Below are 25,540 nucleotides of genomic sequence, written 5' to 3'. Positions count from 1 at the left end.
ATGACCGAGCTATAATATGACCGCGATCTTTTAAATGCGTGCGATCTTATTGCTCTCTTCTTTTTGTTTTTGGTTCTTTCTGTTGCGTGGGTTGATTTCTCTTTCATGTTTTGTTCTTTCTTTTCTTGTTTGTGAAGTGAATAAAAATGGCGATTCTTTACAAAAAAGTCGAAGCGAAATTTAAATCGTTATTCAAATCACGAGTTGTACAGACTAGTATCACTAGATTTAGGTACTGCCGCACTTAAAGACATTATTTTAATAATTACGTAAACTATTCTTTAGTTACGATTTTGTCTCTAAAATAAATTGCTAATGACTGGCTTAACTAACCATTAAATGACTCTGAGTACGGCGATTAGTGAATTTTTGGTAAGGCGTCGGCAAAGATATTCTCAAAAGATATCTCTGAAAAAATATTTAGTGATATTTAAAACGAAATGAATGATATGTTTTGTATCCGGGTTACTCTATGATCCTGGTTAAAGCTTGATAAAAAAAAAGTTTTTAATTGGTAAAAAAAATAATACTCGGATTCAAAATTCAGAATTCATGTCAAATTGATTGGTATGAATTTTGACAAGTGGCAACTCTCTTCAACAAGGAGTCTTTGGTTGGCCTATACTTATTATACTCTATACCATGACTATACTCTTTGGTCATTGGGACTGGCACGCACCTCGTACGACTGTTTTGTTTTCTTGACCTGAAGAAATAGCAGAAGTTTTAAGGATTGCATCATGCTTGGTTATCCAATGGCCTGGCAAGTCTGGTCACTTTTAAGATTGCGCAATGCGTGAAAAATATAAATTGAACTTTGTTATTCCATCAAAGAATTATTGTCGTTAGTATTGTTACTTTACTTACTATTTTCGTTGTCATGTGTGAACGTGTGCAATTTTGTCTTGCTCTTGTTCTAATGTATAAGGTTTTAAAATGATCGGAGCGAAAGTTGGATGGTGGAAAAACTGCGGCTAGGATTGTCTTTGTGAATTTTCGGTTCCTTATGTGGGAGTTTGGGACAGTGGGTCATTGATTCAAGTTCGACGTCGTTACTAAATGTTTTATTTTTCCTTTTTTGTGTAAGGTTACCAAATTACATATTGAGTCAGGGATCCCTTAGGCTGTGTGTGGTTTGACATTATCATTTCACGAATTGAATAAAACTGGCATATTTGTATCTTATCTGGAAATTGTGAGACATTTGGACCTAAAACAACTCCTAAGAGTCCTTTTGGTTTTATCTGTGTACCAATGTGACTTCAAATGTGCACAAATATTCAAATTCAAAATCTTTATTTGCTCTTCTTAACCTTTTCCTAACGAATATACTAAAAATCATGAAAAATTTAGTTTTTATGATTTTATATGGATAAGGGGTATCAAAGAAAACTAATTTATTTTTTTCAGATTATTTTTATTATATCTAAGTATTATTTCTATAACCTAGACTTATAAGTACCTTCAGGAACTTTGGGTCACAAAATGACTAAGAAAATTGGAAAAAAGGTATTTCTTTTTGGCTCAAATTAATAATAAAATTAATAAGTTATTAAACATTAGCATCGTGATATTCTGCAAAACAAATCTTTTTTTCATTTATGCACAAAAATACATTACAGTGTGAACATTTCGAGTTAGGCTTTGATTGCACTTTCTTCATGCTGCAAACTCCTCCCTCTATTTGGCACAAACATAGGCCAATGTACGCCGTGGTTTCCTAAACGTACATCTTTCAACGTTGAGAAGCCAGTTTTGCGCCTCTTAAATGGTCCAGGGCTAGGCACAGAGTCTCTTGATAACCTTTTCCTCTTGTTATCTTTTATGTCTTTCATAGACTTCAACCCTTGCGCAATGAATCGCCTAAAGTCTTTTACAGATGTCTTTTCCATAATGAGTCCATGAATAACATATGCATTTACAAATGAAGGGCACAGGAAAAGAAGGCGCTCATTAACATTCTCATTGTTTTGAGTAATCAAGTAATTAGACCTAAAATCTCAATTTTCTCATAAAAAGTACATAGAATATCATATTTAATCATGTACACAATGAACCCCACATATATTTCTCAATTGCTGATATTTTTTTTTACATTAACTTAGTTATTAAATTACACTTTAAGTTTTCATTGCCAAAGTCCCAAAATAATGTAACTGGAAAGAAGGTGTTCATTGTCGCAATGAGCTCCTTTTTGTATATTATTGAAATGGTTATCACAAAAAATGTTATTGATTTATAATAAGGTAAAATGAAACAAAGTATTAAAATTTACCATGACATTTTAATTATGGGGTAAATTTGTGTAATACAAAATGCTAGCAGGAGAACAAAACTTTTTTAAATGTTGAAGATCATTAAATTTTTCTTGAGAAATTGGTAACTTCTCTGTATACAACCTTCCAGGCAAAACAAATTCATTGTTTTGTACAATGCTGCTCTTTGTTTTCTTCTTCCTTCCACTAATGCATGCAGATTCCCAAGGCCCATTATAAGTAGAACGGAAGCCAATTTTGGGGGTAGCCTTATCAATTTTCAAAACTTTTATTGGCCGTGAAGGAAAAGAGGACTTTTTGGCATAAATTGTATCCAAATGGCTAGTCCATGATCTGAAATAAGATGTATCCACCTCTATGACTTTGAATGGACTAGGTTTGGAGCGTGCATCTTTAAAAATTTGGGTCCATTCCTGTGCTGCCGTGATAAAACTAAAATGCCGTTATCTGCAAAAGTAATTTTTTTCAATAACGCGAAAAAACCGCGGATTTTTATTAAACGGATGCCACTTTTCGATGACAATTACCTATTAGAAATTTGAAGATACCAAAATATAGATAAAATAGCATACTTTCGAACTACCTTACATAGGGTAAGGTAGTTCGAAAGTATGCTATTTATATCGTAAATATAATTTTATTTCATGAAAAAGCTTTTTTTGTGTTTTAGTTCATCAAAGATGTAACAGAAATCATAATGGATGATAGACTAAAACGCCGCTACGTAAAGCGTAACGGCGTTTTAGTGTATCAATTTCATAGCAAATTATTGTCTATTAAAATGCAAAAAAATATCTCTTCAATGATTAGCTAAAATGGCGTTATTGCACATAACGACAATTTAGCTAACAATTATGTATTTTAGAACTAATTCATGTTAAACTTTAGTGCGGTTAACGGCACTTTACTGCTTTTAAGTCTGATAACCTTTAGATGCCTGTTAATTAAAAGGATAAACTTGAATCAATGTTAAGCTAAAACGTCGTTAAACTGAAAACCTGTCACTTTAACGACATTATAGCGTAACAATATAAAAAAAATGTGAACTATTTCCTTGCACAAAATGAATTAAATTTATTGAAATTTAAGATATTTTTTAAATAAAAGTCCCAGTTTTATCAATCAACAAGTATTTATTGTTAATACCTAGATACCTACTTCTTTATTGCTTTTCAAATTACACATAATTATGCTTAAACTTATAACTTTCACAAACTTTAGGTACTTATATTATTTAGATTTTTTAGGAACTTTTAGTTCTACAGAATAACACTAAATCACATCAGTTATTTATCAATATTAATTAAGCAGGTACTACTTGTACTTTAAATAACATAACATAAAAAAAAAACATACAAACTTCAGTCTTTTATTAAACCTGAGATATCAATCAATTAATACTAAGTCTAATCTTCTCTTTGAACACAAAACTTTATATTTTCTAGTATCATATAAAAAACAATCATCAACTAAAAAACAAAAACAATAGTATTCCTTATATAAATTTTAGTTCTTACTTTTTACTTACATTTATTAAAACCTTCTTGATAAACTTTATAAGTTCTTAAAAACACAGTATCCAAAATCGTATCACAGTTACATTACATAAAATTATTAAAAGTTATTATGCCTATGTTTGAAATTATTAATTAAGTAGTTAAAATCAGTCTCAATAAACAAACACTAGGTACTCTATATTATCGTTATTCTAATCAGAACTTGTACCGGAATGTTCATTTTTTCTTGTTGGTAAGTTTTTCCAAAATGACAATTGTGAGGGGGAATTACGTTCGTTAGGTTTTTAAGTATATCTGCTTTTCTCTTAGGTTCTATACCTTTCGGTTCACTTCTAAATTCTAACACCATTGCACGTGGGTTTTTCAAATATTTATCATTCAGGAAACGAAGAGTTATATATGATGCATCATCGAAATTATTTTTGTACATAAGATCATAACTTTTACGTACGAAACATACCTCAACTATATTTTTTAATAAATAAGCTCTTGGACTGGATGTTTGAATCCTTCTTTGGGACACGTAGTTAGGTATATTTAAAAAGTTTTCTGGCAACATAGACTGAACGATGACTTTTGATTTATTTATGGAAGATACACACTCTTCAAAATCTGTAAAATCATAAAGCTTACCTTTTTCTTCATAGCCAACTCTACCTGGTGATGCACTTGATCGCAACTCATAAAAGTGTGGCCGGGTTCAAAGTAATGTAAAGTTATTCTTTGTGTGGCAATATCTTCACTATTAATCATATGAGTGAGCATCGCATACAACAGCCAATTTTTATTCTGTGAGCTGCAATTGTCGAGCCAGATGTGAACATTTTCAACATCTCTGTTACGCAATAGAAAATAATAAAATGCTGACATTATATCTTCCTGCTTTCTCCCTGCAATGCCTGCAATGTCAGGGGTTTAACCCTTTATGGAGCAAAAATGTAGTGGGAGAGTTAAATAAAAATAAAACTTGACTAAAAATAAATTTTCAGGAACGTTTTACAGAGTTTTCAGGTTGTATCTTTTTAGATACAAAAGCACAATTATACAAAATGGGTTAAAACGAACTTTGTATCTAAATATACACAAAAAGACTTTAAGCCTATAAACTTTAAACAGTAATTAACTGTAAACAATAAAAAATAACTAACTTAAATAGGAACTTCTGTGAGATCAAAGGTTAAAAGAAAAAAATATTATAATATATAATATAATATTATTTCGTATGAAATTCACGAAAACAGTTACGTTTTTCTGTAAGGCACAGCCTCGTATCACATTTCAGACAACTTATGACAGTCTAACCCGTTGTGCAGTTCCTGCACCGACCTTTCTTTATAACAGTGGGTATATGGTGTAAAGCATCAGTGCGAATATCCTTTTCGGGTCTTGGAACAACGGGTTGTTTGATTTTCACCGCATTAGTTACTTCTCTGCTGACTGTTTTTCCTTTTTGCAAAAGTGTGTACGAAACGCTTAATTTAAAATCTTTTAAAGACAATATTTTTTTTTCATTTAATATTTTGCAATGACGCCTATACACTAGCCAGCTATTGTTGACACAAATATCTATCAAATGGTAGTATATACGTTTATACCACTTTCTACTTTTACTACCTGTTCGATACAGAGAAACAAACATTCCCGCCAAGTCCACACCACCCATGTGCTGATTATATTCTGATATAACCGTTGGGCATTTGACATCTACTTTTCGCTTTGAGGCCTTGCAATATCTTTTTACAAAAGTCTCCCTGTTATCAGCTGCATATGAACTAGCTAAAGTAACACATTTATTATCTGCCCATTTAGTAACGGCTATCTTCTTGTTGTTATCTACCATAACCTTATAGCTTCCTCTTCCTTTCTTTAGCAAATCTTTGTCCGATATCATATTACAACCTCTCAAACGATCTTTACGAAGAACCCCCAAGGACAGGATGCCAAACTCACTTCTCAAATATGATATAAGTTCAAGAGAAGTGAACCAGTTGTCAAAAAATAAGGTTGTCAGAGCTGGATTATCAATAGTTTTCGACAGACGCAGTACACATTTTTCTGTCAGACCGAAATATTTATTTCCAGTGTCCGTCAAAATTATGTCATCAAAAGTTGTTTCACCAGCATAAGGGAAAAAGTCATAAACTATTCCAGATACTCCAGCTCTAACTAAAAACTTAAATCCCCAAGGATGAGGCTTATTTTTAATGTACTGTCTTCTTGATCCGGCTCTTGTCCCTTTGTATGGAACCATCATCTCGTCAATAGAAAAACTTTTTTCAGGCTCTATTCGTAAACAATTTTTTCTTACGTGTTCCATGACAGGTCTAATTTTACAATAGCGGTCATTAGGATCAACATTGCTGTTATCTGAAAAATGCATGTATTTACGTATCAGCTGATACCTTTTCAGTGGCATTACTGATGCAATTTTATCGTATCTTAGTTGATGTGACCAATAATCTTTGTATGAAGGCATACCGACAATACTCATTAGCAAATCAATACCTAAAAAGTTTGGGTATTCTTCTATTGTCATGTCAATTGATCTTCCTGTGCTTTGAGTAGAGTAAAGGTTTGATTGATAACAAATAAATCTCATCAATTCATCGTCGAACAATCTTTTGAAGTATTGATATGGAGTATCAATACCAGTGACTTGTTCCTGAAATGAACTATCTACACTTGTTTCCCTGTCCACAGACCACATAAACTTTGTAGCTTTAAATTTAAAATCCATGTGTTCTTTTTTTCGTTTTCTTGTACGCTGAACACCAGAAGTCTGGGGTGGATTTAGGTCTTCTTGTCTTGTGCTTGATGATGGCTGTACCCTATTGTTTGGATTTTGAGTTTCTGATGTGCGTGAGCGCAGGAGCCTAGATGCAATTGGTATCAGAGGACTACAAGTATTGGAATAAATTGTATTTGGCGTTACTGGCGACTGTATCGTTTGTGATGTGTCAGGTGAAGGATTTACTGAAACGATAGGTGAAGATACTGAAGATGGAATTGTCACACTCACAGCTGGTGCATCGGGTAAACACGGGTATTCTTGTGGAGCCAATATTTGTGGTGGTAAAGAGTCATCTTCGCTATCCGATTGATCAAAAATATCCATCATCTCGTTGGGGATATCGGGAGCGTCTGAAGACAAGTCTAAATCTAAGTCAGAATCCTCAGACCCTGAGTCAGCTGGCGGCACCAGGGCCAAAATTCTTGAAACTCTCGAACTTTGCTTCATTTTCTGTAAAAAACGATGAGTATCGTTGTATCTTTTTGGACACAAACAAATAATTTTATAATCACTGAGAAAGACGCCCAGTATCTATTTAGATACATCAGTAATAAAATCGATTTATAGAGGTAAGTCGCAATGTATCTATTTAGATACAAATAATTTGTTCCTTCTTTATGTGTAAAATAACATAATTTTGTAATGAAATACTACTTACTTGATATACTTAGATGCCTTTCAAACAATATGACACTAAATTATTCACAGTTTAGTCACTTTTACTGTAACATTTGACTTTTTTCAAAATACGCCCGCCGTTATTCTGCGACCCCGCAGATCGACTAAGTCCTTGACGCGATTGGAGCGAAAGAGATAGTACGCGTGGCGTGACGTATTGCGCTCTCGTTCTATCGGCGAACGGCGTATCAAACGGCGAAAAGAGTACGTTCGCGCGACTTTTGAATTTTGTCTAACAAACGGTTAAATATTTTGTGCATATTTAGATACAAAAATACTTAAAGGGTTAAATTCTGCGGTAATCTTACCAAGTGGTGCAAAGGTTTGATTGTAGGCTGAAAGCCGTAGACAGAAAATTGCGGCTTTAAACATCTCCAATCTAGGTAACATAATTACTTTTTCTAGATCAGAGCTATAAAATATTTGTGTATTATTTTGTTCTTTTTCCTTATGTGTTGTGTACAGATCTCGCGCCTTTGTGTATCGTTGATAATGAGTACTCCAATCCACACAATCTGTACACTCTTCAAGTATCTGGACTGTGGCGTCATGTGATGTTTCCTTTTTGTGGAAATTATAAGCCTCGCACAATTCACACTCCTCGTTACCGAGGGCGGTAAAGGATATGTTCATACTTTTTAAATGTGACCTGTATAAGCTGTAGGAAACTTGTCTATCAGGGTATGTCTCACAAAAATGTTTATGCATTTGAGTTTTATTAATATCACTTGGTAGATATCGTCGCAGAGGTGCATGTTCACGCCTATAGTGTGGTTCTAACGGGTTAAACGATTCAATGTGTTGATTCAGTAAATTGCGATCAAAGGCAGGTGTTTTCTGGTGTTTGCCACGTTTATCTATTGAAGAATCAGTAAAAGTTTTATGTAGTATCCGGTCATTATTTTTCAAATATCCTAGAGTAGTAAGAAAAAATATTTTGCATACATCTTTTTGAGTGCCATCTTGTTTTTTTAATACAAAATTTCTTTTTGGTTTCCTTTTAGGCTCGCTCGTAATTTTTCAGTAGCGTCATACATTTCTTTAGGCACTTTTCATTGCACCCAGGTTTGACACAATGTTCGCTCTTTTTTTTATTTTTGGCATCCAATCTTCGCTGTAGTAACGGGGTGTTATATTTCCTTCTTTTTTGGTGTGGTTGTAGTATATCTGACAACGTAGAGCAATAATTTCCATCAACGGAATTACAGCGCTTGCGGAGGCATAGTCGCTCGGGCGTAGTTTCCATACAGGTAGCACCGATAGAGTTTCTAAGTCTTCGTTCCAAATTAAAAAAAACTTCTAACTCCGTCATCCACAGGCATTAAAGAACAGTAATTGGGCATAGTTTTCTCACTGGTAGCACCAGTTAACTCACGACATCTTTTTGTTAAAGTCTTTGTGACCTCATCATCATTGCTTTTCAGTATTTTCTTCTTTGTTTTTCTTGTACTTTCAGATATATCAGACATGTGGCTCTCAGAGGAATCAGAAGGGCAGTAATCTTTGTCAATAACGGAGTCGTCTGAATCAAAATCAAGAGGACTATTTTCACAATATGTTCCTTGCAAATTTAACGGGATTTCTTCATCAAGCGGAGACAAATCATTTGGTGACATTATTTCGTTGCATGTTAAATCTATTTCGGTAGGATCATTTATAGGAATTTTATGCGGTAAAATTTCCAATTCGTTGAAAACAGACTCTGTACTTAAACTCAAAAAATGATGTGAATTATATGTAACTTGTGTCTCGCAAAACGTATCAAATACGCTGCCGGTCATAGAATAGGGCTCCGCGTATATTCTGTTAACAAACTCAGTCAGACCAGGGCCAGGTTTTTTTTTAGATTCGGTTTGGTTTGGATTTTTCTTATCCTGAGGAATGTCAGGTTTTCTTGTAGGTTTGGTTTGGTTTGGGTTTTCCTTATCTTTAACCATATCTAAAATAGTTTTGGCTCTGTTCCCAGAGTTTCTGTAAAAAGAAAATAAAATACTAAGTGTGTGTACCTAGGTAAATATTACTAATTTTAAACCAACTATCTCATCATGAACATATCGTAACAAAATAAGTATAACTTAGTGCGTGAAACAAAACAAACTTTATCATTAATAATATTTAGGATTTACTAGCAAGCAAACTATAATATATGTATTTGTGAATGTTTATTTCAGTAAAAGTGCAAATGTAAAGTAGGTTACCTATTTCATAATAAACTCAAAATTAGTATGAGCAAATAAAAACTAACTTACCTAAATCGATGGCTCGCCATATCACGATCGTTGCAAAATTGGCGGGAACAGACCCGGAGCGACACGTCCTCACTCACAAGCTCCTGGCGATGCACTAATTTCACCCCCGACCCTCTGATTTCGGTACAGTCGTGCTATTCTGTACGTGATCACTTCACGCAGTGAGAGCGGAGTGAACGCAAAACGGAGCGGCCAGTGTCACGATTATGTGGGATTTACTATAACGGTGGGGGGAGCAGCACCACTCACTTAGCACTCACTCCACCCTCACTGCGTGAAGTGATCACGTACAGAATAACACGGCAGGATCGTTACGTAGCCGGCGTCCCCCTGCCCCGCGCGAGATCAGTTAACGGCATTATTGTGTATTAGTGTGAGATAACGGCATTTTAGTCTATCAATGACGGACAATACATTTTTGTTTAGTTTTGAAAATGCCGCTACGGGTTTGTAACATACGATAAGTCAAAATATAAGTGTGTCAAATATTAACCAATAATGCCGTTAAACATCGTTAGTCACGTTTAAGTCTAAGGTCAGGCCGGGCAAGGGCGCCATACTATTTGCATAGATGATTTCGACGCAAAATATTTTTTTTAATGCTGACTTATGAGTGAACTTTTATTAAATTATCAATATTTGGATTGTTGTAGCTGCAAGAAACGTTGGTAATATCCATTCTATCCATATTTTTACATTATTTTCAACGAAATTGGAAAACATGGTTACAGGCGCACTTGCCTCTTGGAAACGGGGCAAGTGCGCCTGTATAAAAAATAACGTTAAAATTTCAAGTTACCAGAAATACTGATAATATACTTAATAGAACAAACAAATGAACTCATTACTCTTGGTTTCTTTTTAATTTACTCATTCTATAGGCTACTGCAGCTTCTATACCATATTTGGGGCAAGTGCGCCATAAACTTGTAATCAGGGGTTCTAAACCTTAATTGTGTTTTTTTTTTAAGGTAAATAATGCTGATGTATTTAAATAAAAATGTTTGTCTAGAGTAAAAGAAATCTTTATTAAATCAAATCAGACTTATATTTTTATGCATTAAGTACTTAAAAATTAAAAGTAGGTAGGTAATAATTTTTCCTTTGATGCGAATACTTAGTAATCTAGTGGATGGCACGCAAGAACTTACATAGTAAAGTAGAAAACATTTCAGTCTTAAATATTACAACAACTAGGCACTATAAAACAAGAAAAATTAACAAAAAATAATCTGATGTCAGCCTTCTAGGTAACTAAAAATCGTGTAAATATTTCTTAACTTTGGTCCAAATTATAATTACTGAGGTAAAACCTAAAAGATTAAACAAAATAAATATCTCAAAAATTGTTATGGTAGTAAATAGTAAGAATTTACTGTAAATTAAATTTACCGATATTAATACTGAAGGATATCTGGCCACGACGTGTTATTGTGGGTTTCGGCAAAACTGACACAATATCTGTAATATGTTTCAATTCACATATGTCATCCACAATGGGATAAACAAAAAGCAAACCTTTTTGTTTTGTTTCAGTTTTCCGTACATATTTTATAATTGGAATGTCGTCATTAATATTAATAATTTGCCCTACATAGTGTTTAACAGTTTTTTTTGCCGAAAACTTGACTAGAACCCAATCACCTTTCTTTAATGTGTTTGACGTATTTTCATAATACTGTATGTCGGTGAGCCCAAAATCTGTATAAACGTTTTCTTCATCATCTGATTCATCTTTTGTTAGGTAAATATTACGGTAACTTTCTAGGTCCATATCTGAACCATCTGAATCATGAATGGTAAAGTCACTGTCATCTTCTAAATCTTCTTCTATCTTAGTTTTCTTTTGCTTTTTTTCTCTTTTTCTCGTTTGGATTTTTTTGGGGTTGTTTCGTCCTTCTTGTTTTATTTTTTTATTGATATTTTTTTCTTCAGTACCCTGTAAAGTAAAGTCTGCTGGTCGTTTCATTTTATGTCCTGTAAAAACTTCTTTGGTTAGTTTCTCATCAACTTTTAAATATCGGTCTTCTAAAATAGCAATTTTTGGTTTTGAAGGTATTGGCAGTGGTGATTCTGAGGAGCTCGCAAGGCAATTAGGTATTGAAGAATCGTCTTGTAAATGATGAATAGGGTCACGGAAATTCAAGTCCGAATTAAATGGTATTAATTCAGATAGAGCTGTTTCCGAACTTGGTGGGTCAGCAACTTGTGATTGTTTATTTTTTGTCATTCTCATATTTGTTTTACTCTTTTCATCAAAATTCTTTACTTTATCATTTTTTTCATTTTGTTTATTTAATCTATCTTTCTGTTTTTGCTCTCGTTGCTTTCGTTTTTCTTCCTTTTCCTCTTCTTTTTGGCTTTATCATTTTCTTTCTGTCGTAATCTTTCAATAACGTCTTCGTGCGTAATCACCTCTGCACTTGCCGAAATTTTAACTTTCTTTTGCTTGACATTTCCAGTTTGCGATTTTTTAGTAGATTGTATTAATAAATCTTCAAAAGATATTTTCTCCGACGACTTTGAACTAATAGGTAGTTCAAAATGTTCAGAAAAAATCGCACCCCAAGGGGAACAAAGGCGTAAGATGAATTCACTAACTTTACAGGAGATCAAAAAAACTGTTTAACCAGGTATATCTATTACGTTTTTGACACTATGCAATTTTGTTATATACCAAAAAATAGCAAAAAAATCAAGCTTTCATTTAGTATCTACTTTGAATATGGGAAGTTAAATGTTTTAGAGATAATTATTAATTAAAAAAATACAGACTTTTTCGTTATTTGATTGCGACTTACAATTAGAAGTAATAACTTTTACTGCCGTCACCCTTTTAAACATAGATATTTTACTTTATTTAAATTCAGTTGCACCTTTTATCAAGTTAAAACAGTATTTATATACTGAGCGTAACTATCATTTACGACTTTTTTAATTTTATCCTTTTTATAAAGCAATTAAATAAGTCGTTGATACAGCTTTGTTTTCTAAATAATAAATCTAATGATGTGAATTTAAAACATTATACATACTTTTTGCCAATATATATTTTCTAAATGTAAACGATATAAACGCTTAGGGTGAAAATATTATTATTTCGTTGGTGTAATGAAACAGCTTTTGTACTTTAATGGTATATATTTAAAATAATCAATAGCGAAATTATATAAATGAAACTTTTTTACCAAGGTTTTTAATAGTTACATAATTTTGTTTTTATAAAATAAGTAACATGATCCATAAAATTTATAAAAAAATTAAAAAAGAACTAAAAAACATTAATTACACCTCTTTATAGACATTTTTTTCTAATAAAAAAAAAGAAAATAGATACATAAACATGTAAGTATTTTTTTTAAATCAACTAAGAATTAACAGAATATACTTAGAGTTTATCAAAATTAACAAAACACTTAGTCTTCGTCCGAATTATCGCTAGGCAATAAATTACGTGCGTCATTTTCAGGCACCAAATTTCTATAGAAATTTTGATAATGCAAAGGAATTGCATTTAAGTCACAAAGACTATTCAAATCTTTGAACAACGCATTGGACACAGGTAACAAACAGTCATAAGCTGCCTTCAGTTCAGAACCAGTTCTATTTAATTTACTTTTTCGCGTTTTAGAAGAACAATAAGTAGTGTCTAATACAAAATAATCGTTTTGCTCCAAATCATATTTATATAATAGCTTACCGGACGCTTCGGGAGTAGTTCTAACTTCTTTCATCTTTGAGTAGTATACTTTTTCACCTCTTGAATTTGTCAGCCAATTTTTACTTGAATTTGCCATCAATTTAAAATCATAAAAACTATTCTGAGGCATTTCAGTGGTAACAAATTTTTTATTAACTTTGGCGTTCATGATAATTTCATACAGTTGGTCCGGTGTATACACGATTTTATTTTTTAATTTTTTTCTACACAAGCGTGCATAGAGTCCCCCTCATTCTGCGTGTGTCCTGTTTGTAAAAATCTGTGAGTTATATCTAAGTTTAGAGTACGAGATACATAAATGTACATCGCAAATACAAAGCGGTTTCTGTTTTGACCTGAGCAATTATCTGAATATAATGATATAAATTTAATACCACGATCAGCTTCCTTTTTAAAAAAGTCAAAAAGACAGCTAGAAATTTCGTTAGCTCCTCTCTTAGCTATCTGTGCGTGCCACAAATAGCAATATCCTTGTAAAGATAGTAAATTATAAATGGTAAAATTGTAGACGGGATATTTCCTTTTATAGTGAAATATTCCGACGTTAGACTGCGGCAAATTTAATACTTTCTCTAACTCAAATACAGCGACAGTTTTCGTTTTAGGGTCCGATGAAGATTTTTCATCATCTTTAATTTTGCGCACTAGAGATTTATTCTTCAAATGATTTTCATAATTTTCCTGCAAGTCTTTTTTATGATTATTATCAGCATTTTCGTATATACTACATATTTGACACAAGTCCTTTTTCGGTTTAAAAAAAGACAGGTTAAATTTACTATTAAAAATATTGCTATATTGGTACAAGCTCGCCGTTTTTACACCATGTAAATTTTCCGATGCCCAACATAAGTACAATCTATGCATTTTTGCTAAACTTAGATCAGAAGCGAGATATTGTCGACTAGTTTGTTTTCGCAAATAATGGGACTCAATGCACGGAAATGACTTTATATGTTGTATAACTCCTTGCTCCGTTTCATCACTGGTTTTAAGAGGACGGCTAGCATGCTTGCCGCGTAAATCGGTTATTTGTAGGTTGTTTGTAAATTTATTCATCGCCGAGTATACAGATTTCTCTGATATACCTAGAGTATTTATAAACATCACTTTGCAGACTCTAACTTTTGTAACTTCGCTGTCCCTCTTTAATGGCAAGTAATAAAGTAGTGTACGTGATCTATCCCGCTTTCTTTGCACTTTTATAACTTTGGGTTCTTCAACTTCTAAATATTTTAAAATGAAAAGCCATTGCTTTTCATGGTTTCCTATAGCCCAGTAATATTGAAATAGCTCAGAACGAATATCTTCTGTGAATTGTGTGGAGCATTGCATCTTACAGTTACAAGCACTACCCAGTTCTTTACGTGGCTGAACTTTTTTGTTGTTGACACTTACATATTCAAGACCATTGTTTTTTAATTTTTTGTTTTTAGGTTTAGCCCAATTATCTAAGTTACGTTCCCTCTTTCTTGGTTTAGATTTACTTTCTGACGTCAGTACAGCATGACATGAGTTTGTTTCTCTTTCTACCGATTGACTAGTCCCAATAACAGTAGTTGTAGTGCTACAAGTATTTGTAGTGGTGTCATCAGTTAATAGGTTGCTCGTATTTAGATTTGGAAAAGTGTTTCCAGGATCAGAACTTGTGCCCGGTTGTGAAAAACTTTGCTGGTATATATTTTGTATGTCTTCAATGTCAGTTGTTGCTACAGAGAGTTGATTACTTGGTACAGAAAGATCCATATAAACTTTGATGTTGTCATCATTTACATTATGAATTTCGTGAGTGTTTTCAATTAAAATAGCTTCTGCGTTGGTCTCATATCGAATAGTATCATCACAATTATCTACTAGTAAAGAATAAATGCCATCAAACTCACGATCAGGGCTATTATTAGTTTTTTCATTTTCTATATTATGCTTATAAACAATAGACGGAGATGCAATAAAATCGATTTGACGGCTAAATTCGGGAGTACTAAATTGAAAGAGATTTTGTGGTCTAGATGAAGGAGTAACGCAATCAGCTGTTATCGCTATTGTTACATCTCGCACCAACGCAGACGAAGCTGAAGTATTAAAGCTACGTACTGGACTAGAAAACCGACTTGAATTTTCTGTAGGTATATAGGTATACTCAGACACTGCTGGAGAGAAAGGTTCTTCATTTTCATCAGCTGACACAATTTCTCGGTAGCTCGTAGTTTTACTACTAGTTCTTAAAAACTGGTTCTTTCTTATTTGAATTGAATGCGACGCATGTAGTTTGTCATCTGAAAATTTAATATAACATAAGACCTAGTTAAACTATACAATAAAAAATATCCAGGGACAATTCACATAGGATATTATCAGGTACCAAAGTAAGCTATTAATAAGCTAGTGTTCTAGTAACCAGATAGAGAGATCAGAGAGAACTGAATATACATACGGTCTTTATTTATAAGAAAATACAATAATATTTACAATAAACAATTAAACTACTTTAAATAATCAGACATTCTATTTACAGAGTTATAAAATGAATATCTGATTGAGATCGCAGCCCTTAGGGAAGGTGCCCAAAATACATACATATTATTATAATTATAAATTACATCCAGACACAGAACAAAATGTTTATGCTCATCACACAAATATTTGTCCAAGGCGGGATTCGAACCCGCGACCTCACGTTTTGCAGTAGGTTCATCACCCACACACGCCACGGAAGCAGTCTAATAATACTATTACTATTTATTTACTACTAGCTACTGCCGCGCGGCTTCACCCGCTGCTCAGCTCCTATTGATCGTAGCGTAATGTTTTGTAGCCTATAGCCTTCCTCGATAAATAGACTATCTAACAGTGAAAGAATTATTCAAATCGGTTCAGTAGTTTCTGAGATTAGCGCGTTTAAACAAACAAACAAACAAACAAAACAAACTCTTCAGCTTTATAATATTAGTATAGATATTATATATAAAATATATAATATATATATATAGTATAGATAGTTTATTAAAGGGAAAGATTTGTGTGTTCGTTTGTTAGTTTGTTTGCAATTGATAAACACAGAAACTACTGAACCAATTTCAGAATTACTTACGATGAAGAGATTACTGGTCATATCTACTCATTACATTACTGCCTGACGTGAAACCACTCATAGCACAAGCGATTTAGCTTATTTGGGGAGGTTTACAGGATTTCTTGCATTGTTTACAATGCTAGTAATGCTCCCTCGTTTCTCCTACACCCATGGGAATAAAGCGTGACGTTACGTACCTACCTATTTATGACAGACAGTAAACGTTCAAGAAGCAAAAAGAGAACGGAATCATTATAAAATACCAACCTGAACTTGCTACCTCGGTCTCTTCGATATTCCGTTGGTTGTTTGTGTTACGAGGAAAAAGTTCGTCATTTCTATTTGCTGTGTGAGATTCATTGTGTTCACAACCTGAAACTGTAATTAATACTTAAATCCACATTTATTTAAAAAAATTAAAGGCGCCTTGCCGTATAGAGGTACCCAGGTAGATTAGCTAGACATGGCCTCCCCTAGAAAACACACAACTTACCACCCATACCTACTTAATAAAAATTTAAAAAAAGTAGATATAAATACTTACCTACCTACCTACTACTATTAAAGATTTTTTGGATAACTGTTTAAGAACATACCTATGCACTGGTAGACAGCCGCTATTCTACTAAATATTACTTAATTATTTGTTTCTGTCAACGAATACAACAAACACAACAATAATTACTAAGTAGGTATAATGTCTCGATCTCGAACTAGGCGTTGAAATGGTGTATAGCACTGTGCTATCACAGCGGGGCCGTAGATATTCAACACCGAGTTCGATAACTTACTTACCTAAAATTTTGCACAGCGGCTGTCTTATAGGTAAGTAGGTAGAGCTTGTCTAACTTGAAATGACGTGCGCCACTATCGTGAATTAACGAATACAAGCGAATTTCAAATATGTACGCGACATACGTGTATACACAATTATAAATAGTCAATCATTTGATGCTCGCACAATGACAAAATGTTGTTAATTAGCACTTACAGATTTATCTAAAATAATTCAAAACTAGCACGCGTCATTTCAAATTAGACAAGCTCTACCTACTACCCTTTCTACAATCTCACCTTTGTTTTCCTGTTTATTTGATTTGATTAGACAATAACTTATGAAAATGTAGATACTTACATACAAAATCAAGCATTTTCTTTGACCGACCTCGACGTCCAGACATCGTGGAAACAATTTTTAAACACTCTAAATTCCTATTTCAATGAATAATGCGGAAATGCAATCAATACGTGCTGTTATCACCGCGCGGCGCGTCCGTAATTAGGCCAGTGCAGATACCTCTAATAAAGGTAAAAAGTAAAAGAAATTTATAGTAGAATGAAACCTATTGGAAATGGAAGAGAATATGCTAAAAATGGAAAAAAATAAAAATTCCACTCCATCCGAGTTCGGGAAGTGGGGGGGAGGGAGGTTTTAAGAAAAAAAATCGGTTTATCGCAATTTTCGGCGAAACTACAAGTCCTTTAAAAAAAAGTTCAACGGCAAAGTTGTAGGTAATAAAAAGATCTACAACTTTTGTATTTACACTTTTTTTGTATTACCTCAAAATTTTGTGAAAAATTCAAAAAACTACGATTTCGGTTTTTCATTGTTATCTTCGACAAAAATATTTATTTTTAAACGAAATTTTGTGAAAACGTGCCTTTATATGTACCAAATACATTGTATTTTTTTGGAATTGAAAAATTAATTTTTTTACCAATTATTGATTAAATACCGAAAAATTATCCTAATTTTCAATCGAAAATTCACGCGTCAAAATATCAGATTTTTTATAAAGTTCGGTGGGTTTTTTGTTCATTTAAATCTTAACATTTTGATAGTGTAAAAAAAATTAACGTTACTATGGAAAATGTTCTGATAAAACGCAATAAACTAAAAAAACTCGAATCAAAAAATTTGTTTTTCATCATTATGCACAATTTTGAGCTATTTATTACAATTAACTCATGTAGCGTAAGATTTAATGGTACATTGACAATTAACAAAAAAATATAAATTAAAACATTCTACTATGATTAACAATCAAATAAGTTAATAATGTTTATATCTGATAAGACATCTACAATGTTATAAGAAAAATGTAGAATTTTGTTTTAAATAAATACGTAGATACTTATATATTCTTATTTGTAGATAATTTATAAACCTTTTTTATTTTTTAAGGTGGCAAAATCATCCAATCCAATCCAATGACTTCTCTCGCCTTAGGTGAGGCGAGAGGGAGTGTCAGACTTTTACTGACTAAAAACTACCCTGTTCCTAGTCCTGCTTTTCGAGCTGGAGCTCCGGTAAACCCGCTAGGTAGTCCGCAGATCCGGATCAGGCATCAGCCATACTAGACACCATCTGAGGTATTCTGATGGCTCTTTGAGGCGCGCGCGGAACGCGATGCGCGGCATGCACGGGTCTAGTTCTGTTCGGGCGGAAGCTACCCTTGCTCGCCGTCTACAGACCCGTACTTACGGAGGCCAGAGTACTTTGCGCGATCCCCGACGCCCGGAGTATCTCTCGCGAAGGCTGGGGGGTGAGGAGGTTCGTTCCCTCACGTGCCCCGCCTCCTTCTTTGCTAGCATGACTGCTTCGCAGAAGGAAGAGACGTCATCCCAGACTCGCTCGCTCCTCCAGAGACACTCCGGGCGTCGGGAATCGCGCGACGATCTCCAGCCACCGTTCACTATCACCTGTTTTTTCAGAACATTTTCCATAGTAACGTTAATTTTTTTTTACACTATCGAAAAGTAGAGATTTCAACGAACAAAAAGCCCACCGAATTTTATAAAAAATCTGATATTTTGACGCGTGAATTTTCGATTGAAAATTAGGATAATTTTTCGGTATTTAATCAATAATTGGTAAAAAAATTAATTTTTCAATTCCAAAAAAATACAATGTATTTGGTACATATAAAGGCACGTTTTCACAAAATTTCGTTTAAAAATAAATATTTTTGTCGAAGATAACAATGAAAAACCGAAATCGTAGTTTTTTGAATTTTTCACAAAATTTTGAGGTAATACAAAAAAAGTGTAAATACAAAAGTTGTAGATCTTTTTATTACCTACAACTTTGCCGTTGAACTTTTTTTTAAAGGACTTGCAGTTTCGCCGAAAATTGCGATAAACCGATTTTTCCTCTTAAAACCTCCCTCCCCCCACTTCCCGAACTCGGATGGAGTGGAATTTTTATTTTTTTCCATTTTTAGCATATTCTCTTCCATTTCCAATAGGTTTCATTCTACTATAAATTTCTTTTGTTTCAAAACCTATCTGCACTGGCCTAAATGAGAAGTAAACAAACACACGCTTCTCCTGCGCACCTTACGCATGCGCAGTATAGACGAATAAATTCATGTTTCAACTGGTTGATTGGCGCGTTCGCGATTACTTCCAGCTTATGAAATTATTTACGAACGGAAAAAGGGCGTAATAATGATTACTTCAGAAAAAGTCAGTAGTGTGCAGACTTAATTTCGAAAATTCTCTTTTTAATTTTTAATTATGAAGTCGAAGTTAGATGTAAGTATTCTTAATCTTAAAAATTGCGTCAGTATTTGATGTAATCGCAATTAAATCTTTTTACTTTTGATTATTTCCTGTCATCATAGGATGTAATCCGTAATACTATAAACCACTTGGCTTTTCATTAAATTAAAAAAGTCATAACAAGAGATATATGTATATAATTTTTCATTTGACTCAGGGGTAAAAAGCGTAAAGGTGAATATTTTTTTATTGGCGGCATTTTACTTGTGTAAATTGATTTATTGCTATTTTTATTTAAAAAAATATTCAATGTTGGTGAAGTACTAAATCATTTTTTTGTCATAAATATTCATTTTTAGGTCCGATTTGCATGAAAAATATTGAGCTTATGCATCTTTATTCACACTATCCAAATATGTACAAAAAAAATATTGTCGTAATGCCACTTACGCCTTTATGGATCTGGGGGTGCGAAATATTTTTGAAGATATTTTATCGTTTGGCAAAATGGTAACTGGAATCGATAATTTGATACAAGTCATACAAGCGTTTATTTTATTCAGGCATAGTTTCGCCAAGGTTATCGGTGAACTACAAGCGAGTGTTTGTTCTTCAGATAAATTTTCATGGTGTTTTTTCCACCGTTTTAAGGCTTCTGGGTCTAATTTATGCTCTGGTACAGCATTTCTGTTAAATGGATAAATTCCGCTTTTTTCGAATCCTTTTTTTATAACATTAGAATTAAGATTTTTCCAAACTCTTCCCACTGTAGCTGAAAATTGATCCTTAGGTAACTTTTCACCCTTATGTGTGCGTTGCCATTTAACCATTTCCTGATCCCAAGCGTCTTTATAAGGTTTGAACACGCTTAGATCAAGCGGTTGAAGAAGGTGACTTGTGTGTGGTGGTAATTTTATTATGGTGATATTGTTTTGTTTTGCCATTTCGATTACAGCCAGTTGCACGTGTGTGCTGTGACCATCATAAATTAGGAGTGCTGGCTCTGTCTCATGTTTGACCATGGGAATGAAACTTTTTGCCATGAACTCTGCAAATGCTTCGGATTCAATCCAACCATTGGATGTCGCAGTGTACAAAGTACCAGGATATGCTTCGTCGGATGTCCATCCACTCCACACATGCTTGCCTTTGAAAATTATAAATGGAGGCCCTTTGCCTCCTGCTGCATTACTGGCAATCAAGACGGTCGTGTTTGTTTTACCAGCAGATGATGTGGTTCTTGTGGAAGGAAATCCTTTTAAGCCGACCACTTTGGTTTTTTGAGGGTCGCTACAGTAGCTTGTTTCGTCAATATTGTATATCCTCTCTGGCTTATTTTCAAGCCCTAGCTCTTTAATAACTTTTTCGACGATGTCGTAGAATTCTTGTAAGATGAAGGGGTCAGCCGCTTTTTTACGGGCTATCTCAACTGCTTGAGGTTTTTTTATTGACAGCCTATGTCGAGTCATAAAATTAGAAAACCAATCGTTTCCAGGGATGTTATTGGTAAATGGTGTATTTATATTATTTTTTTTAACGTATTCGCCTACCAGTTCCAATACCTCTTTACGACTTAACCCGAAGCCATGCCTTTCCATAATATGTAGACATTTAGCTAACTCTATTTCAATTTCGGCTGACAATGCTGGTGGTCTACCTTGTGTGGATGATTTTTGGCCCCTTCGACCCGTCACGTGATCCATAATTGTTTTACGTGGTCAGTGGCGTAGCGTGCGTTGGCGGGACCCCGTATAAAAAATTGTTTGGGGGCCCTTATATTGTTTGGGGGTAAAGATTTTTCACAAAAGAAAAAAATATTGTGAAAAGAAATATTTATTTATCATAACATAATTTAACCATTTTACAAATAAAAATCAAATTTTAAATATTCATTCTCCTTGCCTTTTTTCGGCAAACTGATTTATTAAATCATTTATGGCTGATGATGATTTTAGTTTTTCTAAAGTTTCTACCTCTATGGACAATAGTGAGAGGTCTGACAGCCGTTCTTGTCCCATCGAAGTTCTTAAGTAATTTTTTATCAGTTTTAATTTTGAAAAACTTCTTTCAGCAGTTGCGGTTGTAACTGGAAGAGTCAAGAATAAAAAGCATGCTGTGATTACCTCGGGAAAACTAGATGCAAGACTATTGAATTTTACTAGCAATAATTCAATGAGTTCTTTGATGGAATAAATTTTTTGAATTTCAGATTTTAAGCATGTTTTTAGAGCCTTTAATTGGTCACAAAGATTAACTGAGATGTCCTTACTGTATTTAACCGACAGTTTTCCGGAAGCGATAAATATCTCTTCGTTTGAAGAAGATAGGAGTTTCTCCGGTTGTAATATTTCGAACATACTACTCAGGTCGCAAAGGCTCTGAAATCTTTCTTTAGTTTGAGAAATTAATATATCTAAACAACAATAGTATACATTGACTTTGAAATAGGATTCCGGGTCGGAAATTCTCTCATCTTGTGATAATTCATCAAAAAAACGCTTCGTTATCTTTCGCCTACTGTTTTTAAAAACAGTTGTTACCCCCCACTCTTTTGCTAAATCTTTGGACTCATTTAGCAAACTATTAAATGAAATCTGATTTCTTAATTGGCACAGTCTATTTAAAAGATTACTTAATAAAATACTAGATTTCTGTAAGTCATTATTTTCATGCTGTAGAGCTTTAGAAATAGGATTAATAATTTCAAATAGTGAAGAAAAAAATGTAACGAGCACTAAGAAATCATAACTCTCCAAAATATTAATTATATTTTTACATTCTTCACGTTCATCTTTTTTATTTGAAATTAAATTTAGTTGGTACAAAGTTTTCATGATTAGTAAAAAATTTTTCTTTACCGCTAATAAAGCGTCGTTCCTAGAAGACCATCTGGTTGGACATACCTTTTTGAGGGTAATCAAATATTTTTCAGATGGATCGTCACTTAGCATAGCCCAGCGTTTTATACTATTGCCAAAAAAAGTATATATTTTTTCTAAATTATCGAAAAAAGTCGATACTTCACGAACGTGTCTCGCAGCATCGTTTAAAACCAAGTTTAAAGCGTGCGCAGCACAATGAACATAATCGGCATTTGGAGCATGCTCTTTTATTAGGGTTTGTAATCCTCCATAAACACCCGACATAACATTTGCTCCATCGTAACCCTGTCCTCTACATTTAGTCAAATCAATTCCATATTCTTTAGTCAAATTTAAAATGTCAGTTTTCAGACCTGCAGCACTGCAATCGGTTACTGCTATAAATCCTAAAAAGGACTCACAGATTTTTATTTCTTTAGGCACATTATCATCATTTTCTGTAACCGAGATATATCGAAAAACTACAGAAAGTTGGTCAATTTTTGACAAGTCTTGTGTTGTATCCAGAATTATTGTCAGAAATGGAGCTTTTTTAATTTCTGAGATAATATTGTTCCTAACGGTGGTACCAAGCAAACTAATAATTTCGTTTTGAATCGTAGGACTTAAATAATTTATTTCGCCTTTCGGTTTTAGAAGAAGTTCTTTTAAAGTTGCATCATAGTTAGATAGCAAACGTAAAATTGCCATAAAATTTCCAGAATTAGAATCATGCCCTCTCAAAGATAGATTACAAGATGCTAAAGTAATTATAACATTAATTATACGATGCAGTACATCTCTCCAGAATGTAATTTTACTATTGATTTCACTTTGCAATAGAGTATCGATGGTATTTCCTTGCAACCAATTATTATAAGAGAGTGAGGCATTCATATGCTGCTGTGACTTTTCATGGTCAAGTATAGTTTGCGTAAAATTGCTTCTAACCGAAACACCGTTAACCCAAGCAGAGGAGTATGATTTGTTTTGACGATCTGCTAATAACCAACAGAAGTGACAGTACGGTTTGTTTAAAACGTTAGAATAACATAACCATGGTCTTACAAGTTTTATGCCTGCCTGATTGAAATATGAATAGTAATAGGCCGAAAAAGGTCGGTTACTTTCTGAATCTTTTGGAAATGGTCCTTGTGGTTTAAATGGACCCAATTTAAAAATTATTTTTCGTTCGCATTCAGATAAATTGTCACCAAAATTTCCTCTATCTGATGAAATTATATTACAATCTTCAAATATATCAGAATCGTTGACTTGGTGTTCTTCAATTTCTGGATGGACATCCGATGAAGTATGTGCTTGGCTTTCTTCTATTTCCGAATGGATATTTGACGAAGAACGTGCTTCAGAAGAATCTAAAAATAAACGAGTATTCGTTAAAAAATAAATACGAATGCTTTGATACTAAACTAAAAAGAGTTATATATAAATAAATAACTTTACTGAGGGTCACAGTTAGAGAGTGTTCAGTTCAGACGCATACAGACTCTACACTGATAAAAAAGCTAACTTGACTCAAGAGCCAAAATCTTGAACCAAGAAACTCATTTGGAAGAAAATGAGTTTCTTGAATGAAGAGAATAAATTCTTGAGTCAAGAAATTGTTCTTGATTCAAGTAAATTTTTCTTGTCTCAAGAATTTATTCTCTTGATTCAAGAAACTCATTTTCTTCCAAATGAGTTTCTCGGTTCAAGATTTTGGCTCTTGAGTCAAGTTAGTTTTTTTATCAGTGTACGCGGATTGTGCTCGTATTAGTAGATACAAAATCACCTGCGGCCCGTCCGTGCGTTACATTACACCTGCGTGCTATTTGAACGCAGCGCCTAGTGTAGTGGCCATACGAAACGAGAACAACCCGAAAGCGAGTCTGCACATCTGAAGTTCTCAACACGCAATTTACGATACGATACAGACTGATAGACAAACAACAAAACAAATTGATCCTATAGATAAGTTAGAGTTTTGGTTTTTTTTTGTTTCGTGGCACGGAACCCTAAAAACAAAATTCACCCTTCGCTACAGGTAAATAATAAACCAACCACGCGTATCTGACCACGCAGATCCACATTAGCGTCGTGTAAAATAGTACTTGTGTAAATTAGTAAGTACTTCGGTTTTTCGAAGAACTAATTTTACAATTAGACATTTATTTTTAGACCTCATCCGTTTTAAGATTTTTGCCAAACCAATTTCATGTAAAAGTTTAATTAGTAAGGAGTCTCCAATATCTTTTTTAGATTTTTGGAACAGTAGTTGTGAAAATCGAGGGGGGGAGACCACTTTTTGTGACGGACAGATTGACAGACCGAAATTAAAAGATTTCCTTGTTTATCACTACGGACCCCGAATAAATGGGTTGAGTAGTACTTACCTTTCCAATCTAAATCACTCACAGTATCTTGTCTCTGAAAAAATGAAGAAATTTTGGGCACTTTTTTTATAACCTCTTCCCTTTTCCGTTTACTTTTTCTTTTCTCAGCACCGCTGGGATAATCTCTTTTCCTTTCACTCATTTCTCTTACAAATCGCTACTAATATTGTTAAACCAGAAGAACAATATTGTTTGTACTGAATTACAATGTAATGCACAATTACATAAAACGCGTGAATAAACACTGCACTGCACTCCGTGGTTTAACATCCAATGTAGAGTATGTACGTACACGTATATCGCGATATCGACTTTATTATTGAGGGATTCCCCGCTGAGTTGCAGATGAAGTAAGTAAAACGGGGAAGTCCCGCAGCCCGCCATAACGTTGTAGAGTGTTGCCAACTTTTGAACGCACGCTTAAGGCGGGATAAAAAGTAATTGCTTTATAGAATTTTGTCATTTGTAAAATAAAAT

The 25,540-nt window shown here is 33.7% G+C and overlaps 3 protein-coding genes and 1 long non-coding RNA gene across 5 annotated transcripts; 1 reads left to right on the top strand and 3 right to left on the bottom strand.

Moving 5' to 3' along the window:
• The first annotated feature begins 618 nt into the window (after positions 1 to 618).
• LOC126911122 (uncharacterized) lies at positions 619 to 22,017 on the top strand. The gene is made up of 2 exons (XR_007705686.1): positions 619 to 844; positions 21,881 to 22,017. It is a non-coding gene; the product is annotated as an uncharacterized LOC126911122 (long non-coding RNA).
• Positions 1,255 to 10,039, bottom strand: LOC118277357 (piggyBac transposable element-derived protein 3). 2 transcript variants are annotated; one of them, XM_050696297.1, is made up of 2 exons: positions 9,512 to 10,039; positions 1,255 to 9,233 (listed from the first exon to the last, which is right to left on the bottom strand). In XM_050696297.1, the coding sequence occupies exon 2, from the start codon at positions 7,029 to 7,031 to the stop codon at positions 5,091 to 5,093; it is 1,941 nt and encodes a 646-aa protein (XP_050552254.1). In that variant the 5' UTR covers positions 7,032 to 9,233; positions 9,512 to 10,039; the 3' UTR covers positions 1,255 to 5,090. The 2 variants fall into 2 exon arrangements, with proteins under 2 accessions (XP_050552254.1, XP_050552255.1); XM_050696298.1 differs by having other exon boundaries at positions 7,028 to 9,233.
• LOC126911114 (uncharacterized) lies at positions 13,422 to 17,761 on the bottom strand. Its single transcript, XM_050696305.1, has 2 exons — positions 16,573 to 17,761; positions 13,422 to 15,508 (listed from the first exon to the last, which is right to left on the bottom strand). The coding sequence occupies exon 2, from the start codon at positions 14,976 to 14,978 to the stop codon at positions 13,425 to 13,427; it is 1,554 nt and encodes a 517-aa protein (XP_050552262.1). The 5' UTR covers positions 14,979 to 15,508; positions 16,573 to 17,761; the 3' UTR covers positions 13,422 to 13,424.
• Positions 21,627 to 23,845, bottom strand: LOC126911112 (zinc finger MYM-type protein 1-like). Its single transcript, XM_050696302.1, has 2 exons — positions 22,079 to 23,845; positions 21,627 to 21,895 (listed from the first exon to the last, which is right to left on the bottom strand). The coding sequence occupies exons 1-2, from the start codon at positions 23,565 to 23,567 to the stop codon at positions 21,699 to 21,701; spliced, it is 1,686 nt and encodes a 561-aa protein (XP_050552259.1). The 5' UTR covers positions 23,568 to 23,845; the 3' UTR covers positions 21,627 to 21,698.
• Positions 23,846 to 25,540: the final 1,695 nt, after the last annotated feature.

The sequence above is a fragment of the Spodoptera frugiperda genome, chromosome 10 (genome assembly GCF_023101765.2).
Source record: "Spodoptera frugiperda isolate SF20-4 chromosome 10, AGI-APGP_CSIRO_Sfru_2.0, whole genome shotgun sequence".
Taxonomy (NCBI): domain Eukaryota; kingdom Metazoa; phylum Arthropoda; class Insecta; order Lepidoptera; family Noctuidae; genus Spodoptera; species Spodoptera frugiperda.
Note: the sequence above shows the minus strand (reverse complement) of the source record. Positions and strands in the feature narration are given on the sequence as shown.